We start from the raw sequence: 24,664 nt of genomic DNA, 5'->3' as shown, positions 1-24,664 counted from the left end.
TTACAGCACCTGATCTGCTTTTTCTTGGCTCAAAATCAAGTCACTATAATTGTACTCCCAAGTTTTTCTGGGTGGCAAAGAACCTGCAGAAAGTTGTTCCATTTTAAGAGTTCTTTTTTAAAAATACATATTCGGCTTAAATTTTCAAGTAATAAACCAATTCTCCCCCTGCCCTTGTTAAAGTGAAATTTGTAAGGGCTCTAAGATTTTATGTATTGGCTCTTAGCCAGTTGGTAAAAGGGTGACTTGGCAATTAACGACAGCAGCCCTAGTGCAAAACCATCTGCTGCTGCATAACCTCTGCAGAAGCAATCTGTGTTCACAACACTTCTCCATTTACACAACTAAAAACCTGTCTCTTCTCCTACAAACCTGAGCACCCTTGATCTCTACCTTGGTGCACCCCACCCAGCACACACACTTGTCTTAACACAGTTCTCTTGTTCAGCATCACCTAAATTCTAAAATCAAGATCAGGCAAAAGATAGATTCAGGGTTTTTATTAGTTTTCCGTGTGAGCATTACAATTTATAATACATCATATCTACTTTAACCTCCAGAATGAATCTAATTTAGTACATCGTTGTATTAGTAAAAACAAGCCTGATAAGTGGTCTAAACTTCCAACTAGCATCTTCGTATCCTTCAAACAAGGCAAGCTAGAATGTCAATCACTTTGCGGACATTTAGGTAGTGTTTCCCAAAAAACAACCCAGCCCCAAATTAAACTAGGAAGCGTATACAATTTAAAGCAGGAAAGATTCGTTTGGTCCTTCCCCTCTCCCCAGAATTTAATTAACAGCTATAATTTTGCCTCATTTCAGTTTGGAACCTCAATTAAAAATCCTGGAGTCTGTCGGGATGGAGTCGCTGGTGCCGGGCGGCACCTCCTTACCGGTAGCCGGGTCCCGGCTGGGCGTAGCCCTGGGGGCCGTAGGGCGGCCGGTTTCGGGCATAGGGGTTGGTCCCGCTGGGCGGGGGGGTGATGGTGCTGCCGGGCGGGGGGGTGAAGCCCGGCCGCGGCTGGAAGGTGCCGGGGGCGGCCGGGGAGGCGGGGGGGCCGCTGTAGGGGGCGGGCTGGGAGGCCTGGGTGGTGTAGGGCTGGGGGGGCGGGTAGCTGCCCCCCGCGAACTGCGGCGGCTGCTGCGCCCCGAGCTGCGGCGGCTGCCCGGGGAAGGCGGCGGCGGCGGGGGCCGGTGCGGCGGGGGCCGGTGCGGCGGGCTGGCTGTAGGCCGGGAACTGCTGGGCTTGCTGCGAGGGGGGCTGCTGCTGGCTGTAGCCGGCTGGAAAGGTAAAGAGGGAGGCGGGGTGAGAGACGGCAAAGAACCAAAGGCAAGTGCAGAAACACCTTGTTTGGTTGTTTGTTTACCGTAAGAAACACAAAACAACGCAGTAAGCACAGAAAAAGCGAGCCAAGAACAAACGGCGAGTTTTTGCTGCCTTTCACGTAAGCACGCTGCCTGGGGTTTGCTGCACGGCCGGGGCAGCGCAGCAACACTGAAAATAGTAGAAACAGTTTTCCTGTGACTGACAGCAAATAAAAAAAAAACAATAAGACAAATAGTATTTCACTATCATGTCACATGAAAAATAAAAAGCCTTCACTGGCAAATGAGGCAAAATGCAACCTTTTTCCCCAAATAAAAGCTCAAAACCAAACCGTCATGAAAATAGCGTCAGGATTTAATGTAAGTCATACCTTTGGTTAAATCATAAGTGTTTTCAGTTCTTTAGGGTTAAATATGAAAAAGTTGTGCAGACCAGAATACTTTAGTACAAAACTTCCATTTAAACATGTCCCAAACTTGATTTTTCTGTGTAAAACCAGCTTCCAATAGGAATTTCTCTTATTGCAGACTTTAAAATGACACAAATTCCTTTTATGAAGAAATAGCTACTTTTATCCATCATGAAACACACCTGCAGCTACTTGCAATGAAACCTCTCCAGTGACTGGAATCCTGTCAGCATTAAACACCAGACACACAAATTATTAAAAGTGCACAGCCCTAAACGGAAAGAGTAAGGATTGAAGAATGCACTGGAGTAAATTCTGAAACTCACCTTGAAACTGGGGTCAAAATTTACTCATGAGACAAACCTCCGAAGGGTCCATTTTTACTACCATAAGTAAGTAATCACATTGTTGCCTAGGAGATCTACCAGAGCAGGAATGGATCCTGCTCTTGGGGGAACACAGGTTTGAAAGGAGACAATACTCATGGGAACAACAGCAAAACAAACAAACAGTCCCGTGAGTCAAGATCTTCAAAGGCTGCTGCCAAGAGATCCTCAAAAAAAAAAGACTGTTTCTGAAAGATTAGGTCAATTGTGAAATAAGTTATGAGAAAAAGAAGAGCCCCAAATCAGTTTTGGTGGTGGTTCATTTTTACTTGAAGATGTTGTTGATTAGAATGCAGAACTTGCATTGCACTACAGCTTTCTCAGGAACTTCTCCCGTAAAATAATGAATTAGATGATGGTAGAATATGGCTAGAAAGCAGATAGACACTCCTTCCCCCCTCCTCAGTTCTTAAGCCTACAGAAAGTCAGAGACCCTTCTACTTCCAATAGTCTTGCTACTTCTTCTGAAATTAGACTTCAGAAAGTCTGTCACTGTCTTCTAATTACAAATCTGGGGGTGAGAAATCTGCAGAGAACAAGACACCATTTAGTGACCCCATCAACCAGCTCTCGCACAGTGCACAGGAACAAGGGCTGAGGCACAAACCTTCTGTTCCAAGTTTTCTAGGGTTCGTATCCAAGATAAACATGGAATTTCTTCATAAGCTCTGCAAGTGTTCTCATCTACATGAAAATTGATGCGCTCCCACTGTATATACTGCACACCAAAAAAAAGGCCATACAGGCTCTATTCTGAGTCACTTAATGGTATGGGAGTCTTTTGTTTAGTTTAAAGAAGATTGTTTAAGACAAGGAATGATAAATGCTTTGTATCATTTTCTAAAAGTATTCAACAACTTGCAATTTGTTATGGAATCTGCTGTTAAAGATTCATCCCTGTACTTCAGCTGGATTACGATTCCTAGCATATACTATGCCTTACTAGATGCCAGCTGCTTCTAAAGTAAATAACCAAAAGTTCTGAAGTCAAGTTTATTTTGGGCATATGCAAAAGCCAGCTTTTCATATCTGACTGCGCATAACCCACTAATGCACTAAAATGTTCTTCTGCTAGAAGTCTACTGCCACCTTCATTTGAGGTATCAGCAAAATCAACAACTAAAAAAACCTATCACTTGAAAGTTTCTCTGGAATTACAGTATTTATAATAGCTAAAGATTTACTAAACAACAGCTATGATCAGTGTTCACACCACTAAATTTTGTACATGGAGATCATTCTAGATTGAAGAAATAGGGGCCATCTTTATATACCTCCAATATTTAAGGAAGCTAAATTGGGATGGTTTAATCACTTACTTGCTAGAATCCCCAGGGTGCAGAAGTTAATCCTGAAGACTGCTCATACTTCAGCTGACTCATTTCGCCTGCCTTTCTAACAGTGCATTCTGCTGATTAATACCAAAGTCTGCACTTGGTCACAATCAAGTAGGACTGAGGTACCAGAAACTCCCAACTACGTACTAAAAATATAGACAGCTACAGCGTTGTCTTACTGGTGATTTTTGAATCGTGCCAGTCCCCATCAGAACCACAGGTGCTCGGGCTGCTCAGCGCCCTGACCTGCCCACATGTTAAGGAACCGAAGCTCACAGGGCCGGGCACCAAAGGAGAGATTCTACAGCTAAACCGCCGCTTGAGAGCTGCTTACCTGGGTACTGCATACCGTACTGTTGCTGAGGCTGAGCCTGCGGCTGCTGAGCAGGATAACCAGGCTGTTGGTACTGTTGGTACATCTGACCTATGGATTAAAAACTTATTTAGTTGAAGCCCAGCACCCTTGCTGTATTATAAACACAGCGAACAACATCCTAACAGTTTAAAAATCACAGAAACCAACCCCCTCACAACATGTAAAACTTTTTTTAAAAAAAATCTGAACACAGTGAAGTTTGAATATGTTCTACCTAATTACCAACTGAAACCAATCTACAGGTTTTAGTTTCCAAACCATGCCATTCTGAAGATTAAATGAAGTTTAACTCCAACAGAATAAATAGTTCTGATTTGGTACAGGGGGCTTACTACTTAACATCTTCAGAGGATGCCAGAAGCCACGCACCTAATTAGCGCTACTCTGGTGGGTAACAGAGCAGGAATCTTTAAGTGTCTTGAAAACTGCTCCAGAACTTACACTGTAAATTAAAGTACTTTGAAAGTTAAACACATCTTCAGACAGTTTGTTTATATTAGGTTTTTAAGACCATTTCTGCATCACAGTACTGTAAGCAGAGTGGTACATTATTTATTCTGACCACATTTTCCAGATAAGTCGTCCATCTTTTAGTATCTGACTTGCTGTAAGCTAAGTTTTCTTAAGAGACTCAGGGGTATACACCCTAAAGCTAAAGCAAAACCAAAACCATACATTCTTAAGCTTGGGTATTCCGATTCAATGCTCATTTTTCCTAAATTCACTGTTTCCAATTTCTTGGCAAGAAGAGGCAGAATATTTGTTTATACTTAACCTATGGGCCCTGTTTAGGCTTTATGCTTCTGCTGTTTTTCAATTTAATAACGGGCATAGTCAAAGAACCAAGACAATTATCTGCCAAAACTAAAGCTTAGCTGAACTGGAGCAGACATGGAAACTTTACTATTATTAAGTGTTACTGTACTATTATTCATTCTGCACAGATCAGCAGACTGTACAAATACACTGTAAGCTGTATCTTCTGAATTGTACAAGACAAAAGCAACTCGGCTCTGCTCCAAGTCCTCCCAGACCCCTGTGGATGCTGCTTTAACAGAACTCCTTCTTTTCTCTGCAGTACTTGCAGCTGAAAGCAACAGTATTTTACATTCACACTAAGGTGTTCAAAATATTTTATATTGGTGCAGTTGCTCAAAATATATTTGGTATGCAATTATTGTGGGATGAAAAGAGTGCCAAACATAAGGTCTGAAGAGAATTTAAGCCTGTTAGCTTGATAATTACAAATTAGAAACTCAGAATGCATGTATTTTATTTCTTAAACTCTGTTGTTATAGGGAAGTTCTAGGAGAACAACCAGGAGGCTGCCTACAGGCTAACACAGAGACCACACTGGCACCTGCTGGAGACCACAGGTAAAGGGATAGGAAAGAAACAGCACCGTGTTTTCCCAAAGCTTTCTGAGAAGGCTTGCCGTCTTCACCAGGGTGGAAGTGTTAGTGAGGAGCAGAGAAGCATTCCAGTGCTGATCAGGAAAACATTCTAAGTTTACAGCCAGGAATGCAGTCAAGGATCCTATGGGTCCTTAAACACACAGCTTTCCCTCTTGCTGGATTTTACTCTGAAAACAAGTGATCTACAGCATCAGTGTCTGGTTTTGTACTTAGTGCTTATTGCAGTCAAGGATCTGCCAGCATTTACCATTGTTCCTGTGCACTGAAACAGCCATTTTAGCTTGATTTGGAAAAAAGAGCAAGTAGGTATATAGTCACCCAACATTCTCTTCCCTAGAAGACCATGAAGTTCTTACATGAAAGAACCTTTACATCTATTTTAGCAAAGATGAAAAACATGTCCTCATCTGTACATAATTGGTTCCCATGTGTGTTCAGCAACTGGATTTAGTGGTACAAAAGCACAGGCATGTCACAATTAAGCGCTATACCGAAACTTCTTCACTGTATTGATTTAATTCAAACTAGTGAATGCTTAAAACTTTATCAAGGGAGGCAAGCCATTCATTAGTAGCTGTACATGGCAGTGAGATGACTTGGTATTCACAAATAATGATAGCTAATAACCAATTATAATTATCATGGCATCATTTATTGGCAAAGAATGCCATTAAAAAATAATCTCAGATATACCAGAATGATTAACACGTGGTTGGCATCACCATTTTACTTAGATCCTCAAAGTACTGAGAAGGTGGGGGGAAAGCACAGCTTGGAGTGTTTTGTTTTTTTTAAGAAGTCAACTAATATTTTTAAATTAGTTTTAAAACTAGTTTCTAACAAGAACGTGCTCTGTACCAGCAGTGCCATTTGTGTGAGCAAACCTGTTGAAAACTTAACCATCAACATGTATGCAAAGTTCTGGCTGGACCACGGCCACACAGAGATTCTCAACGCGGCTGCACAAGTGCAAGAAGGGAGAGCAGGACAGGACAAAACGGGTCCCCAAATTACCACTGGACTGAGGTGCTACCAAATAGTGAAGTACGGAAAGCTACTCCATGTTTCAAAGGGAAGTCTTTGAACACTTTGGATAAAAGCAATTTAGCTTATGAAAAAAATTGAGAAGCTAGTAATCACACGTACATTACCCAAGTTTGGTAAGAGACAGCTCTTTACCCTATGCATACAATGGCCAGTATAAGCACTTCCACTAGTATTTCTGATAAACAAGGTGCAATAATGACTTCTGATCTCCTCCCAAGAACTGACCCATCCTATTTTATCCATAGAGTGAAGAAAATATAATCGATACTTAACATATTTCAGTGGCAATAATAAAAACCGCATGAACTACACAGACCAAAGCCTTCATAATTTGTGCTGCTGTACTTTTACATGCAAAGAAAGAACTTGGAAAAGTACAGCACAGTTCAGTGGTTAAAAAAAAAAAAAAACAAAAAACAAAAAAACACCCACCACACTATACTTTCTTGACCCAAGTTTAGAAAAATCACTACATCTACTCTGATACATAAGTCTAGACAACTTCTTTCCTAAGTAAGATGAGTTTTGCTGAAACAAGTACTTTTTCCCTTCCCTGGTGTTATCAGCCATACAGGATTCCAACCTACTGCTGCTAGTGCTTTTAAGTGTTTCACTTTTTTGTTTCAGCTCTAGTTTAACATCAGCATTTTAATTTAAACTCATACCTTATTGTATAAGTAAAGAGGCTAAATTCATGAAATACAAGTTCAGTAGCTGGGAGTATATTTTTGACCACTAAGTTTTCTAGCTGCTGACAGAAGAACCTGAAGCACTTTTTTCCAAAAGTAACTTACACACAAACACCAAACAGTTATATCTTTAAGCGACAAATATGTCTCCTGCTGTCTCATTCACTCGACTAATTCTTAGGGAAGTAACCAACAACAACAACAAAAAAGCTGAAAGCAGCAAAACAAGCATTTTATAAGCTCCACCGCAACCAAGAGCATTCATGCCTGCTTCAATATTATCCCTAACTACAAATAGCTCGAATACTCTGCTCAATCAAAACGTTACTGATGCCCTTCAGGCAAGATATTCCAAGTGACTGTGGATACTGTCATCACCCTCAATAATGCCTCTGATATTTACCTCAGCATTATGTCAGTACAGAAAGCAGCAGAGGGTTGTAACTTATTTCTATACTAACACAGAAACAACTTTATATTGTACTTTGTATGGAGGCAGAAATACCAAAGCAAGTCCTTCCAGAGAGTTTCATCCAGAACCATGCAGGTACAAAGTCTCAGTGCTCTTTGAAAATATCAACAGAAAAATGATGTCCAAATGTAGCAAACCTCTGAATATGTTTCTTTTTAGAAATCAAATAACATGTAAAAGGGCATAGTACAAAGGAATCTGAATATCAGAGTGAAGATCTTAAGCTTTAAAGCAGAGCCAAGCGAGGCTCTCAAGGGCTACAAAGGAAAACTACAATGCGTAAGAGATACTTCTAAGGTTTCACCTGACTAGCACAGAGCCATAAATAGTAAAGAAGCAATGCAGTAGTGGGCTCCGTTTTGTTAGATAGAAACAATAAGTAAATAACATTTTTAATTCGTAGTAGGCAAGCCAAAAAGCTGTTAGCTGAGTGAAAGCTTGACACAACACAGAGTGTATGATAGGAACTAAGGTTTTCAGACAGCTTTAAAGTGCAGCGTATATAAATCCGCCAACAGTAAAATGAGCACAGATGCAAGTAGAAAACAGTCCCATGAAAAGCCTCCTCATGTTGCATCACCGACCCTTTTTACTAAAGCTCCTGCTCCACCTGCCGTTTCAATATTGAACAGCATGTGAGGAAAAAATTTTTCTGCCTCGTGGAACAGATGAATTTGCAGTTCAGTATCGACTTTGGGTCTCCTAACTGGAAGTCTTAGCTGATCAAATTCAGACATCATCATTCACGTCTTAAATAGTAGAAAAACTTGCTGTTTACCTTCCACCTGACCAGTCTGTGGCTGTGTTCCAGGGTATGGTGGCTGCTGTGCCTGAACACCAGGCGGGTGGGCTGCAGAAGAGGAGGAAGCAATGCTGTCCGGTGTTCCCGATCGCTCTTCTGCAGGGGCACTGGGTGGTCCTAGAGGAGCAAGAACAAAATATAGTATGTGAAATGAACAGAGAGTTCTAATTAAAAAAGCTTAACACAAGACCATTCCCTTGCAAAGTTTTTAACAATTTTTCCAGTTTTCCATAGATTTACATCTGAGAGTGTCATGCCCAAGCTACAGCTAAATATATCTGCACATCTAAACTTTCCTTTGAAAATATTTTTTGTGAGAATTTTCCACCTGTCTCCAGGTCACTCAAATTTCAGCCTTCTGAGGAACCTGACCCATTTGTGGGATAAAACTGTGTGACATGTTTTTTCCACAGCTTCAAGCATTAGCTTTGCACACACACACTGACGACTTGCTATGTTTGGACAGAATACGTACCTATGTACCTGTTCTTTCTCACCAGAGGTGCAAGGCTGTGTGAAACTGGGCACTAGTGCTTTACTGTGGGCCACATGGGCACAGACAACAGTGTTTTACCGACAATCATATAGCATGTGAACAGGAAAACCCCAAGGAATGTGTTATATTCGCACTCCCAGACAAGATATGTCAGGCTTCAGACTAAAAGCAACTGTCTGCTTTGATAGTTCTGCACATATTCTAGCTAGCTCCCAAAGAAAGCAGGTTTTGCTTTTCATAAGACGTATTCTTACCTGACACCTGATCATCTGTCAAGCCAAACGCCGACATGACATTCTTGCTGATTTCATCCTGGTTCTTTAGCGGATCAAATGCAGACATGCTTGCTGCTATAACTTGAGTAGATGGCTTAACATTAGAGTCAGCAGCAGCAGGCTTTTCTTCCCTACCATCTACAGCATCTATGAAACAAAATGCCCAGTTATTAATTTGAGAACTGAAACTCCATCATACATATATCTCATACTACAGCAAGTTTAAAATTCTATAGTTGTGGGGTTTTTTTAAAAAGTTTTAACTGTTGAAATGCTGATGTTAGCATAACAGTGATGAATCAGTGATGTATCTGAAACGAATCACAAAGCCTAGATTTCATGGCACAGTTACCTAAAGACACACTGACACTGTGGAGTATCAGTATCACGTATCACTGTTAAATTCAAAGGTACAAGGATCCTGCTTCAATAAATTGTTCTGGTATGATTTGCCAACAGAGAATTCAAAATTAGGAAAACTTACAGGAGAGGTTCCAGTTTATTATAGTGTTTTTATCAACTGCAGTTTTTGTTTTGTTCCGTCTTCTTCTCCCCAAATTCTTTCTAAGCTGATAGGTGAAGTTTGTCTCTTTGCAATTATACAAGTAACACTGAATCACTCAGAAATCCCCTACCTAGTAGAGTGCTACATTTGCTCTTAAAAACAAACGCTCGCAGACAGGGTTTAGACTAGCTAATTTTGTTTACACTCCAAGATCATCACCCTAACTCCTTCCAAATGGTTTATAACCAGAATCCATGGTATTCCACAGAAATTAGTAATTTCGTATATTGTAGAAATAGGGGCTGGGAGCTTTCAAACAACAAAACCAATAAAACTTCTAAGTGTAAAATACAAAAGCAGTGTTTTGTAAAAGAAAGGCTGGAGTTCTCGGTTCATCTCTTTACTCGGAACACTGTACTCCATGACTTTCTGTCATTATTTTCTGTGTCCAGCTTACCCAAAATCTGTAGTTAAGCACACAGAGGTATAGTTTTTACAGTACAGCAGCCCTAAGCTAGGAGATCAATGCCTGAAAACTGGGAGAATAAGATTTCCTCCCCCATTTTGTCCTCCCCCCATAATCCTTTCCCACCCCTATCTGCACCCTTGTGCTGCTTACCCTGAGACAGCTCTGATGCTGCTCTGAGCTCAAAATGTGTGGATTCAATTTCCTAACCTGGCAAAAAAAGTGGATATAATTTTTGCTGTATTCACTTTTTATTGTTTTAGTGACTCAAACTTGCTTAGCAACATGACAAGATAAGCACCAGAGCTAGCACAACGTAAGCAGTGGGAGTGCTCAGATCGGAGCAAGAACTCTTCAGCAACAAAAAAATATTAATTCAGCTCAAAGCCCTCTCAAAATTTTGTCGTGACTCACAAGTATTAGTTACAGAATCACAGAATTTTCAGAGTTGGAAGGGACCTCTAGAGATCATCTAGTCCAACTCCCCTGCTAAAGCAGGATTGCCCAGGGCACATTACTCAGGGCTGCATCCAGGCGCGTCTTGAAAATCTCCAGAGAAGGGGACTCCACACCCTCCCTGGGCAGCCTGTGCCAGTGCTCTGTCACCCTCACCGTAAAGAAGTTTTTCCGTGTATTTGAACGGAACTTCCTGTGTTCTAACTTGTGCCCAATACCCCTCGTCCTGTCACTGGGAACCATTGAAAAGAGCCTGGCTCCATCCTCCTTCAACCCACCCTTTAGATACTCGTAAGCATTAATAAGGTCTCCCCTCAGCCTTCTCTTCTCCAGGCTAAAGAGTCCCAGCTCTCTCAGCCTTTCCTTATAAGGGAGATGCTCCAATCCCTTAATCATCTTAGTTGCCCTTCGCTGGACTCGCTCCAGCAGTTCCCTGTCCCTCTTGAACTGGGGAGCCCAAAACTGGACACAGTATGACCTCCCTCGACCTACTGGCCACGCTCTTCCCTATGCAGCCCAGGATTCCATTGGCCTTTTTGGCAACAAGGGCATATTGCTTGCTCATGGATAATTTACTGTCTACTAGGACCCCCAGATCCTTCTCCTCCGAGCTACTTCCCAGCAGGTCCGCCCCTAACCTATACTGGTGCTTTGCATTCTTCCTCCCCAGGTGCAAGGCCTTGCACTTGCTTTTGTTGAACCTCATTAGGTTCTTCTCTGCCCAGCTCTCCAGCCTGTCCAGGTCATGCTGGATGGCAGCACGGCCCTCTGGGGTGTCAGCCACCCCACCCAGTTTGGTATCATCAGCGAACTTACTGAGGATACAGTCCCCTCATCCAGGTCATTAATGAATATACTGAACAAAATTGGACTGAGTATTGACCCCTGGGGGACACCACTGGTTACAGGCCTCCAACTAGACTCTGTGCCGCTGATCACAACCCTCTGAGTTCTGTCCCGCAGCCAACTCTCAATCCACCTCACTGTCACCTCATCTAGCCCATACTTCCTCAGCTTCCTAATGAGGATGTCATGGGAGACAGTGTCAAAAGCCTTGCTAAAGTCAAGGTAGATGACATCCACGACTCTCCCCTCATCCAGCCAACCAGTTATAACATCATAGAAAGCTATCAGATTGGTCAAGCACGATCTACCCTTGATAAATCCATGTTGACCACTTCCAATAACTTCCTGTTCCTCAATGTGTTTGGAGATGACATCCAGAATGAGTCGCTCCATTACCTTCCTAGGGATAGAGGTGAGACTAACCGGTCTGTAGTTCCCTGGGTCCTCCTTCTTGCCTTTTTTGAAGATCAGAGTGATGTCAGCCTTACAGCGTTTTCATACGTTGCAACAAAAACTCAGACTTTGAAGTTTTATTCCTAAATTAATTTAGTGCTTTACTCCAGATAATTTGAATAAAAATTCTACCTATGAAATAACTGAAGCATTAAAAAATAAGTTCTGAACCATCAAGGGACAAGTAAGTATGGTCACAACCAATATTCAAAGCTCCATGTTTCACTTTTTTAAATTTGAATAAAAATTCTACCTTGGAAATAACTGAAGCATTAAAAAATAAGTTCTGAACCATCAAGGAACAAGTAAGTATGGTCACAACCAATGTTCAAAGCTCCATGTTTCACTTTTTTAAACTGCACACAACTCTGCACATCAAACTAAACCATTCTTTGCCAGGCTGCCTACCACTTTCAGGCAGATTAGTGGAAAGCCCTGGTTCAGCTGGTGGTTCTAAACAGTCCAGTAAACGATTGACTTTATTGCGAAGTTCTATCAGCTCTCGACGCAGGTATTTCACCTGATTAGATTCTAGGGGTCTTGGTTGTCCATTCACTGCAAAACAGCAATTAGATAAATTTAGGACTGCAGCAACATTTTGACATTCAGTTTAAAATTGGAAAAAAAAAATCCCAACTTTTACTTGCTTGTAGCATCATCCTCCTCTGTGGAGTTTATAGTGACACAGTTCAGTCAACACAGACTGAACTCATTTTAGAGCCTACTGTTCTTTTAATATAATCTCAGTTCAGCATAATCCACAGTACTACCACTGCAGAGTAAAATCTACAGTAAAGTTTCGGCATTGTTTACTCATTTCCATGAATATACCCTCAACAATACCAATATCATACTTGGTTGTAGAAAGCTGTCTCTTTAGAAGGTGCCTTTAGAACTAAAGCAGCATACACAATACCGCTGCATTTCATGAATAAGGTCAGTGTTCAGATTAAAGGCTGCTTGCTATTCGTTGGAACTATGTGCTAATTTACCAACAGTCGCTTGAAAATAAAGAACTATTTTATACGAAGGCCAAAGGATAAATGTTAAAATCTATTAAACTTTAAGCAATTATTGTTAGTTTTTAGCAGTGTACTAGTAACACTGCAAGTTTATCATCATCTTAAATTTCTCATGCACCTGTGAAGAAAACCCCACAAATGCTAAAGAGTAGAAGATAACATGGAAAACAACATTAAGAAAACACAACTGACCATACATACACATGATGCCAAATACTTTAAGCAATCTTATAAAAAGAAATAGTTTCAGTTTCCACAAGTTCAGATGTCACATAAAACATCAAGAGAGAAAATGGTGATCACATTAATCCAGTATTTTTAACTTACTGATTTCATCCTTCTGAGGTGACAAACTGGAAGTTTTTAGTACCTTCCAGCCAAGCCCGCTGCCTGAACTTTAAGAAACACTATTAAAAAAAAAAAAAAACAAAAAAAGAGATGGCAACGATGAACAATCTTCTATACTTACCAAACAATGTCAGCTTAAGTATCCTACTGCATTGAATTGCAAAGGAAAGATCTGAGCTATCAAAAATTGTTATAAGATCTCCATCTGCAAAGAACATGAAAAAGTTTTATTAAAAGCAAAGCCTATTAATTACTGAACTTCATGCTAGGGCAGCAGTGTTACTTCATTACTAAAAAATAACATTCTCTATTTGATTCTGAAGCTAGTTACCAACTAACACTAGCACAAAAAGGGTACCTTACCTCATTAAATGGACGATGAGAAAACTGAAGATGTAGAAGTAGTAAACAGAGGGGGGTTTCTGTCATTACTACCTAAGGCTTATAACCTTGCTTCCCTGAGCTACAATCGGAGACATACACTGCTGATTTAAAAAGCATCTAAAATAACTTGAGTAGGAAGAATTATTTCTAGAATTAGGAAGACTTAAAGAAAAATGAAGTCCTCAAACCCACTGTTTTTTTTTTAAATCATATCACAACAAAGCAACGAGTTAGACTTGTACGTAACACAACACAAAAATGTTTATTATTTTAGCGTGAGAGTCTGTGTGCAGGGAAATTATGCACAGAAAGTAAGACAGAAGAATGACTGGCTCCAAAAGAGAGCCTTCTGATATTAGCCCTTTCAAAGTTCCATATAGGTCATCATTCTTTTATGTTTGCATACAGGGTGAAGCATTAGAGCTAAGAGTTCAAAGGCCAACACCAGAAAGAAATATGCTGCCAGTTAAAAGTTATGCACCCATTCCAAGTGGCTCCAAAACTGTACTGTTCATGAACAGACAGGAGAGTCAAGATAGATAGCACAAGCCAATCCTGATTTAATTTAAAAAAAAAAAAAAAACATGCACATGAACTAGGGAAAACTTTAAGTGATAGAAATGCTTTCTCAGGTTATACTCAGAAAACACTAAGGTGCAAGACTGATTTTCAACACGGGAATGATAATAAAGTTCCTGTGTAAAAGTGAATAGTAAAAATATCTATCAGCCTTAACCCACAAATAGGAATGAAGATGCAAAGATGTCAAAGTTGTCAGAACAAAACTTTTCTCTCAAACCAGGAATTTGACATGAAGTCTCAACTCTTTATTTTTGGGTGGCAGATTTCACAGGAACTCCCAATGCATCCTAATGAACCTGCACACTGCCATCACACACAGAAACTATGTAAGAACTGTATGGGATCTTTTAGTCTTAAGACACAAAGGGCTATGCATAAAGTATTCAACACCTTTAAGCCCTTTAATCCCCAGAAGAGACACCAAGTTCCCATTAAGCCTCATCTCTCACAATTTTTAACCTGAGCCAAGACAATAGACAACCACATAACATTTTGCTCAACAAGATCACAGACGAAACAAGACTATTTTCTTTGGTAGGATGGATTTTCTGCTGGTTTAACTATTCAACAGATTATTAATATATTAATAGATTAAATGAACACAAATTAGGCAGTGCAAAAGGAAAGAGTGGGAACGCGTTATCAGAAAAACGTGTGTACTGGCAGAGGGAAAGAGAAGGGATAGCAGGACAACTTCCTTCCAGCACACCTTGATGACCAGGAACAGATGAGACACTCTCTCTAGTGAAGCTTCACCTTCAGAAGCAACAATGTTAGACAAATGACACACAACTTGGAAGAAAGCTGACTCCAGGCTACTAATGTTCTTCCCTGTAACACTGTTACAAGGACAGACACAGAAACATGTTTTTAGCTACAGATTACTGCCTAAAATTTCTGAGGTATTCCTTATGCATTGGTGATACAAAAATCCAGCTCTATAAAAGTTATGGTTAAAAATTTCAAAAAAATGTTAATGCTTCAGTATAAATAGTCATAAAACACAAGATGGCAAGTGGAAAAACAAAACCTCAAAATTTGAAGAACTACATACTCTAATTTTGTCATACCCTGACTACAAGTTACATCTCTACAATGGAAGCTTTTCTTAGTATAGTACCATTAATAACACCTAACAATGTCCATCTGTCTTCAAAGAAGTTGTTTCCTAACAAAATAAACAAGGAATCTTACAAATACTAACAAACTGATGACATATAAAATAGTTTTCAAGTATCCCTGAAGGAAATTTTGTTGTATCCAAAGATATTTTTCTTTATCCTAAGTCCCGTTTGCAGTTTCACAATCTCAAAAAACACTGGTTGACAGCAATACCAGTCATGGATTTGCTGAGTAGAGACTGGAAAGTCTCCAAGAATGGAGGCTCCAAAACCCCACTATGCAACCTGCTCCAGTGACACACTGCCCTCCTGACCAAAACTCAGGCTCAACCTCTCAAAGTGCAATTTATGACTGCTTCCATCTGGTGCTACTGAAGAGTTGGGACTCAATGGTCTTTGCTATTTCCACTCTGTTAGCTGGAAGCTATTAAGCCCTGCCCTCAGCTTCCTCTGCACCACACTGAACAAGCCCAGCTCCCTCATATGCTCCCTGTAGGCCACCTACCCCAGCCAGGCCTCTCGCCATCCTCACAGCATCCTGCTGCACCCTCTCCAGTTTCTCCAAGTCTTTTATGCCTGGGGTGCAGGGGGTAAAAATGAGTACGGAGTCCCCACTGGGGACTCACTAGTGCCAAGCAGAAGGTAAAAGTGTTATGGATCATAATAGCAAACAGGGACAAGGCATATAGAATCAGACCCTAAACAAGTTACTTTCATAAACAGTCCTTTCTCTTTGGCAGTGAAGTGTGGTTTTTTTTCTCCAACTCAAACACTTCCAGCAGCTTTCCAGAATCCTTTCTTAAATGCTGATACCAAAAACCACTAGTGCTTAACACAAAGCCTTTCTACTCCATATTCTCCTGCTTAGATGATAAATTATTACTTCTCTTGCCAGTGCACAACACTGACAGACTATCTTATGATGCTTTTCTGTCAATACTCAGATTCACTGCCTGAAAAAAGATGCATGTTCTGAACAGTTTATCCTGCAGAGCCAAATGAAAATTTATATTAACACACATGGTTTACATGGATTAATGTAAATCAAAAGAATCCAGAACATTCCATCTTATTCTCCCCAACTGATTTTAATATTTATGTTGAAGGCAGTTAAGAATAATGATTAAAATTTTGCTTTTAAGTTGCTAGCGGGAAAAAAGGCTGAAAAGCACCAAGTACAGAATCTTGTTAGCAGTATAAAGTCAGTTCTACAATTCCTATCAACAGCCATCATGTTATTAACCAGTACTGCATATGCTAGGATTCATAAGGTAGATGTGTGTATCAAGCCATACAAAAGTCTGACAATTTAAGTATATTAGATTTATCAAACAAACTTTTCATTTTAAGGAATGTCAATGAAGCTTAATTCCTGTTATGATTATATAGATAAGAATATACAAAACAACCCACCACCCAAAAATGTAGTTTTCCTTCACTTCAGTAAATTTACCCCTTTTAAACCCAAAAGTAGAGACACTACTGACTAGCACACCACCTTCACTACATACACTGAGTTAGTAACTCATTATCAGCTCTGACACAGACATCAACTTCTACTGCAAGGTAATGAAGAATAAGAATGAAAAGGTGAATCTCACATTTAGGCACTCTAGCTTTAAATTTAAGTCTAACTTTAAAAAAAAAAAAGTAACTTTTCTATTATTGGCTCCTTAGGGGATTCAGGATGTGATGTAACTCAGTAACATGGTGTGCTTAAGATGCAATTCTACTCTGATTCATATAAATTCACTGGTGGCACTCCTCATAGGTTTTGGGGTAGATTTTTTTCAGACATTGCGTTTTACTACACATTCAAGAACCTTAAGCAGGACATGAAAATAATGTCACACCTAGTAGAGCAATCTCCTTAGTTTCAAATTTTGAAAGATGCCCAGCTTGAATCTAAAACCTACTCCACAAGGTAGTTATCAAACTGAAACTTCTTTTCCCTGGTAATTAATAAAAGCATTATATAACTTAGGAATATGCTTCCGACTATTTTAGTTCACAAATCCAGAGACAGAAGGCTTGGAATTTAAAGTTTCCTAGCCTCTCCGATTGAGCATATAAGTTTGAAAAAAACAAAATGTATTCACTTCAAGGACCACGACAGTTTGATGAAGCCACAAAATTTTGCAGAAATTTTAAGCAGAAAATCCTATATCCAGGCCTGAAGTTCACTAGCTTCAACAAAGCCAAGCGGGGCAGATGAAGCATTCTTCTGAACCCTCAGAGTGTGCACATGAATTCTACAACCTCATCTGGATACTCTCAGAAGTAGTGAAAATCCTTAGACGAACTTTATAAAAGATGAAGACAAGCATTCCTCCAGGTTTTGAGGGATAAATAGGAAAAGGGAAATAGCTAGAACATATATATTCCAATGTTTCTAATGACTGAAATAGATTTAAAGAACCTTATCTTAGTTGAAACAAAGTCTAGAATGCCAAAGTCCTCATATGACAAACTGAAGCCTGATTCTACTGACTTTTTCCTTAATCATTTGCAGCTTCCTCTGATATTAACACTGCTTAAATGTTCTTAGTAGTGATTATATCTAGGATAATATATACAGAAATTTCATGTCACAGTGGAGAAGTACATTCTGCAATAGAAGATAAAATTAGGCCTATAGGCTGTGAAATACAAAACAAAACCATAATTAGTCTCCACCATACACCACTATCGTCTTCAAAAAAGGCAAATGTAGAGGCACACAAAAACAGAGAACTATAATTAAAGAACAGGTAAGAACACATAAAAAGGGACTAGAAGCTTTAACCTAATGAAGAAGCATCCATCAATCTCCTTTCACCTTTCCCATTCCAGAAAGAAAACCAAAATTTTTAATGTGATAAAGGGAAAAACAAAACCACCACAAATCCACTGAGGTCTCTCCCAGTAGAGATCAAGACCCAAAATATTAGTCCTACATTGCATATCCGTTTTGATGAGCTCAAAAGCTTCATAAACCTGACAAAACTGTCTCAGGATAATTCAAACTGAATTTTTATTGCCCAGATGTAAGAACAAAAGTTATTTGACATTTTAGGTATCATAGACAGTGCTAAAGTTTCTTAGTGCTATTAAGAAAAATAAACCTGAATGCTTCAGTAATGTAGCTCTTTTACTGTACACCAGAATAATTATTACATAGTCTTTGACCCGACCAAGAGACTTTGGATTTTATCACTTCATTCTGAGTTTCAATTTATGAACGCCACCCTTCTCTCCCAAATTAACTTATCCATGCCCCCACACTGACACTCAAAACGGAAAAACCCTCAGAACCGCAAGTCTCTTTCTACGCATCTCAAACAACGCCTTATTCTGTGGAAACACTTCTTTCTTAAGGCTGCGTTTGTTTAGCACTAATGATTGAGATTTTCTTTGAAACAAACTATGTACAACCAATGCCGAACAGATTCAAATTGTCACACAGAAGAAAACCTGAAATATATATTAAAAGTAGTCTAAGTTAAGTTTCTTCTCATCTTTACTGATGGAGGAAAACATAACCAAGAATTACTACTACATAAATCAAGTCTTATAAGATCTTGCATTAAGTCAAACAAGTTTATTCACCCCTCACCTTGAAACCTGCTCTATCACTGAGAACACCAAAAAAATAGTTAAATGAGTGGACAGCAGAGAAACGTGCAATAGCATCAGCTTTCTGCAACAGCAAAAAATGAACTTTCAGATAGCTGGTATTTCAGGAAAACCAGAGGAAATACTATGTTAAGACAGGATAACCACAAGAGATACAGCTTCTATTGTCTGATTCAAATGATTTCATGAGAAATCACTTGCATTTGCCAACAAATTTGGAGAACTTTGAAGAGGTGAACGTCACAGTTTCTGTCCTTAGATAAACCGTATCAGAGCAACAGCAGTAATTAACCTCAACAGTAGTACTTAAACTTTACCTTCATCTTTATATTTTATTGTGACTTCATCATTGCTCAGAAGTTTTCCTCTAAAAACTCTTTGCATCATTAGCACCAATTCATCATAGGTGATATCTTCATTATGAATAGGAATTCTCCTAATATCTTCCCCAAGCTGAGCTTTGATGATCAGCTTCCCACTTAAATCCAGCTGCCCATTCATGGTGGATTCCTTATCGCCTGCAGACCTGTCAACAACAAAACATTGAAAACATTTTAGAAAACTAAACTGTTCGTTACTTAAATGTATCTGATGACAGTTCTGAAGCTTTCCACCTTTGGAAAGCATTACTGTTAGGAAGCTTTCCAGAGAACCTCTCTCGGACGCATTCTATGACGCACTAATTTCTCAAACAATTAACTGCACAATATACTAACTGATCTCACAGGCAAAGGAGAACTCTGTAAGACCAGACACTTGAAATCAACAGTTCACAGTGCTCAGAATTTAAAAGTAAAGATTTTTAAAAGGTCAGACAGCTTTTAAATATGTGTGACATTTGGAAACTTCAAACTTTTTTCTTTTTTTTTTTTTTTTTAAGATACCAGCTGCAAACTGTCATAAAAAAAACCTATAAAGAAACTAATATCCCCTAGGATTTGCATTTGAGATACATGTATACATCTCTCTCAGGGAAAGTGAAATTGTAGCAAATGCTGTCAGCCTTACAACATCATATTGGCTATATTAGCACCTTATTGGATTATTTTCACATCCCCCATATGGTAACCAGCAAAGGGCACTTTTTTTCCCCACTTAAGAAAATACTGCCAGAACAAAATATCTTTGAAAGATTATAGGTGGTAAGGTGGTTTTATTAAGGGGATCTAGTTGAATCATGCATTATTTCATACACAAATGAACAAATAAATGAAGAGCTGAACATTGGTTTTATTATATGAACGATCAGAACACATTGAGAGTTTCTCTCCAGAGAGTAAGATATAAAAAAAGGAAAGATTTTGTATTTTGACTGAGATGTTTTAACCAAGATGTTAGATTTTTAAAAGCTGCTCAACAGACCACACGTTAGCTACTCATTAGGTTGAGTCACAAATTTGTTATGCAGTATACATGGTCAGAACAGTCAGTTACTCTCACTGCTTTAAGAGAGGTGAACAACTGCTCCAACTTAAAAGGAAGTGCAACAAAGCCATCCTGCATCCAAGCAGTTCACAGCATATACTTCAGAGTTATATCTTTAACACTTTATATAAGACAATTTAAAAATAACCACTTTGTGTAAGGCATATCTGTTGTTAAAAACACACACAAAGGCCTTATGTTTAAAAGAAAAACAGAAACTACAAAGAAGTTACTGAGCAGACAAATAAAAAGAAAAAAAGATCTACATGGCTAGTCAAATGTCCCCTTCTTTCTTCACTGTTTTGGACGGGGCCAAAACAACAGATCTGGAATGATGAGCAATTAAAGAAGCAGTTGTCTTAATATCTGAAGTACAAATACTGGAAATCTGAAAAGCAGGAAGCCGTAAACATCAACATTGACATTTCCAAAGCCACATGCAGGGAAACATACTGTTCGTTCTCTAGCACAAAAAGAATTCTTGGGAGAGATACGCAGATATTTCTCCCTTACTTCTAAGGATATTATAGCACAGTGCTTTATGAGAAAAATGAATTTTGCTTTGGTCAGTCTATTCTAAACTACTACATTGAAAATTACTTCTCTCCTACCTGAGAAACAAGACACTCAGCTAAAGCCTTTAAGAATAATAATAATACCTTAACACTTTGACGCACCTAAATATATTTAACTCTACTGTTTCAATGGCATTGTTTTGCATTAAAAAGATGTAGTATGATGCTATCTCTAGATTGCAATTAAATTTCCGTGTTTTTTTTGTAATTAACTTAATATAAAGCAAATATTTCATGCAAATCCCTTTTTTTGTAATGTCATTGGGTTAAAGAAAGACAAGCAACTACTGAACAAAACTCATTCTCCTAATCAGACATAATAGGAGGTAGGTGGATATAGTCTAATTGCAGAGAAAATGGACCTGCAATTAAAACAGCCAGGTTGCTGCTGAGACACTACAATGAAACAGCGACATTTATAATACTGTTAATGTTCACTATCGCATTATTCATGTTTTGCAACATCAGAGTCTTGACTGCAGGCACTCAGTCTAATTAACACTTTAAGTTTGTTGTAAAAGCACACATTTCTGCAGAAGTTGTTTGTTTGTTTGTTTTAATTTAAAGCATTAAAAAAATAAAATAGTATCCATCCACAGGTCTTCTTTCACCTCCTTTCCAAAAACATACATTTACCATTACCTTGTCTGTCTTACTGATGCTGGATTATTGGACAGATTTCCCACCTCACTTCAGCACAGAGTTAGGATAAGCCGCCATGCACTAAGTGGCAGAAAAGAGGAAGCTGCATCAGAAAAAAAAAAAAAACCAAACAAGAAATATTTATTTACAGTCACACTTCCTTAGAATTATAGACTTCACATCAATCTTTCACTTTAAAACACCTTAACAAACACATTCAACTAAAAAAAAGGCACCGTTTTATCCATAACGTAACAACCAGATTTACACTTTTGAGTATTGTAGAGTTTGAACTTCAACTAAAACAGATCTTTAACAAGAATTTTCATTCCATAGCAGTAGTTCATTTTTTTTAAGTTTTGTAACTGCATGTCAGAATTCTTTACAGCAATATGTTCCTTTCCAGGGCAGTGATCTTCCCCAGCATTCTCAAAATATTCATTTGTATGGCCTCCACCTTAAAATCCCAAGTTAAGTTAAAGAAAGACTTTGATTGATTTATCAGTATAAAAACCTAGAAGTCTATTTCTTAGCTTAAGGCTGAAGCCTCTGTGACATTAAGTAACGTGTCTTCAAGGGCAGACCCCATAGCATTAGGACAAACTACCAAGAGGAAAGGCATAGTAATGCCACTTTCCCACAGGAAGGGCCACCAAACTGAGCAAGAAGAACGTAATGCAGTCAGAAATACACAACCACTTAAAAATATGATCTGCCCTCAACTCAGCTGAAGATTGCACTTTTTCTGCTGGAAAGCCTATGTGATGAGCTGCCTGAAGTTCACACAGTCCACCTGTTTATTACACATGTGCTTAATGTACAGAGCTACAAGACAATGATTTAGTATACAGACCTGTCCAATGGAGAGCATAGCTGTGCTCCTCCCTCCCACCCAATAGGTGCACCCTAGTCAGCACTCTTCTCCTTGTCTCTCACTCACACACAGTCATCTCAAATATCCATGATCTGATTTTTAGATGATTTGCTGCTAACCAGAGAGAAAAAGTAGGTTCCTCTCATCTACAGGAAATTGGGCTTCCCAGCTCACATCTTTAAATTCAACTGAAAGTAAACTGGGATGGGCAGGAGCGAGACATACAGGACAGAAGCAGAGAACAACCAAACCGCAGAGAACGGACAAAGCCCCTCTCTGGTTCTCATAAGCTGGCAGTTGCTCCCCTCATCCTGGGTATGCAATGTTCACCTTTAAAAAGGGCTGTACTCGCTCCTGGCAGGGAGAGGGTAAGACTGTTGTGACATACTAAGAAACTACTTCTCTGATTCCTCACTCACATTTTATGAAATGAGTAATACATGATTGGGTGCTGCTTTCACACCAATCTTGCAACAGCTCCAGGTAAAATTTACTGCAATGGACAAATATGGGATACAGATAATGCATCTAAGTGTGGTTTAACTTAAGAGAGTTCATTTAGCTACCATCTCATGTTGTTTAAAAGGCACTGGTTTTACTTCTTTAGCATTACAATGTATGCTACTTAGAAACTGGTAACAGTAAGAATGGAACCTCATCTGTAATTCCTAAAGATACACATTTTGGTGGACGCACCTGAGCTCCTGTGGCCTTCCAACAGATTGAATGCACCATTTGTATCTTTGTGCAAGGAAAACAGCTACTGTAACGTTCTTACAGAACTATAATGTCTTATTTACAAACATTACAGAAATCCACTGTGTGTCTACCAACAATTACAAAAAAGTAACAGGAAAGCATGTAAATGCACTTTTTTTTGTCCAACTGTTCTCCATTCTGCTTGAAGGTGCCCAGGTTTTAAGAGACAGATTCTAAACACTACAGCTGCTTGCAACTGTTACAGAAAACTATGTGAAATGTTCTAATTATTTAATTACACAACATTCAAGCTTTTCTTCCCACACCATGGCATAGCTGAATGGAGGACTCCCTTGAGAGAGTTTTTCAGAGAAGACATCCCGAATGCACACCAATGAGCTTTTTAACAGAACCAATCACAGCATCTACTTTCTTGAGGGGAAAACAACAACTAAACAACAACAAAAAAAAAAACATTAATGTCTTCCTGTTTAAGACGGACTATTTTTCATATGAATCAAACTGACATCTTTCTAACCTTCCTGGTGCACAACATGCATTTCGGAGGTTTTTTCCTCCCCTCTTGGCTCCCTTTCTATTCACATCATGCACCAATCTAAATGGTGCATGTGGACAGCGACTGTCCAATCTAAGCCAGTCACTTCAGGATCCCTCCTAAAGCCATGATGTCATAACCATGTTGGATCTCACTACTCTTTTTGCATTGCAACAGAGAAAACCAGCCTTGCCTCAGCAAAGGAAGAACTGGCATTCCCGCTTCGCTTGTTCCTCTGTCAAAACAGGGACACGGAACAACAGGGTGAAGCACACAGAGAAAGGGCCACGAAGCACTGCCTCCCAACCCCCTTCCTCGAGGGAGCCACGGGAGTTTTCCCAGGAGAGCCGGGGTTGGGGGGAGGTAGCAGAAAGCAGAAGCGCTCTTTTCGCTTTTCTCCAGTTCCGATAAAGGCAGGCCCGACCCAAGGGGGAGCAGAAATCATAGCCATTCCCTGCCGGGAAACGAGGAGCCTGCAGTTCCCCTGGCTCCCAAGGGGACAGAGGCTGGGTGAGCAAGGGAACACCCTCCTTACGGAGGGAGGGAGGGAGGGAAGGGAGGAGGAAAAGAAGGCCTCTGCAAGCCCTCATCCCCGATTCCCCAGGCCGAGGAGGCCGGGGAACGGTGTCAGCCTCCCTCAGGCGCGGCCGGGGGGACGCGAGGGGTCTCCCGGCCTCTCGCCAGGGGCCGCGTCGCCCCTGCAATCGGCGATGGAGATGGGGGGGGGGGGGGAGGGGAAGGGGGGGCGGGGGGGGGGGGCGAGGGAAGGGGGGGTGCTCACCCCCAGCCCGCAACTGCCCCTCCCGCCGCATTCACACAGGCGGCAACGGCTGCCCTCGGCAACCGTGCGGGGAGGGGGAAGGCCAGCGGCCCCGCTCTCTTACTCTGGCTTCTCCGCGGTCCCGCCGGTGGAAGCCCCCCGTCCCGTCCCGTCCGAGTCCGAGTCCGAGTCCGAGTCCGAGTCCGAGTCCGAGTCCGAGTCCGAGTCCGAGTCCGGGCACGGCCGCCGCCGTCGCCGCCACCCGGTACGTGGCAGTGGAGCGAAGGGGCCGGAGCGACGGC

The 24,664-nt window shown here is 40.2% G+C and overlaps 1 protein-coding gene across 4 annotated transcripts; it reads right to left on the bottom strand.

Annotated features, from left to right (window-relative positions):
• Positions 1 to 491: 491 nt before the first annotated feature.
• On the bottom strand, positions 492 to 24,664 carry TFG (trafficking from ER to golgi regulator). Of its 4 annotated transcripts, XM_082479069.1 has the most exons (9): positions 24,487 to 24,663; positions 21,474 to 21,576; positions 19,149 to 19,357; positions 13,251 to 13,334; positions 12,168 to 12,314; positions 9,013 to 9,180; positions 8,239 to 8,379; positions 3,796 to 3,885; positions 492 to 1,283 (listed from the first exon to the last, which is right to left on the bottom strand). In XM_082479069.1, the coding sequence occupies exons 3-9, from the start codon at positions 19,330 to 19,332 to the stop codon at positions 892 to 894; spliced, it is 1,206 nt and encodes a 401-aa protein (XP_082335195.1). In that variant the 5' UTR covers positions 19,333 to 19,357; positions 21,474 to 21,576; positions 24,487 to 24,663; the 3' UTR covers positions 492 to 891. The 4 variants fall into 4 exon arrangements, with proteins under 4 accessions (XP_082335195.1, XP_082335197.1, XP_082335196.1 ...); XM_082479071.1 differs by lacking the exon at positions 13,251 to 13,334 and having other exon boundaries at positions 24,487 to 24,664; XM_082479070.1 differs by lacking the exon at positions 21,474 to 21,576.

This window comes from Vanellus vanellus (assembly GCF_965231255.1).
Source record: "Vanellus vanellus genome assembly, chromosome: 1".
NCBI lineage: Eukaryota > Metazoa > Chordata > Aves > Charadriiformes > Charadriidae > Vanellus > Vanellus vanellus.
Note: the sequence above shows the minus strand (reverse complement) of the source record. Positions and strands in the feature narration are given on the sequence as shown.

Bases quoted from the DNA above. Each gene is read 5' to 3' on its own strand.
- TFG (XM_082479069.1), bottom strand. From the start codon at position 19,332: ATGAATGGGCAGCTGGATTTAAGTGGGAAGCTGATCATCAAAGCTCAG. The intron at 3,886-8,238 runs GTAAACAGCAAG...TTTAATCCATAG, and splicing joins ACAGACTGGTCAGGTGGAAG to GTCAGATGTACCAACAGTAC. The intron at 1,284-3,795 runs GTAAGCAGCTCT...TTACCTTTCCAG, and splicing joins GTACGGTATGCAGTACCCAG to CCGGCTACAGCCAGCAGCAG.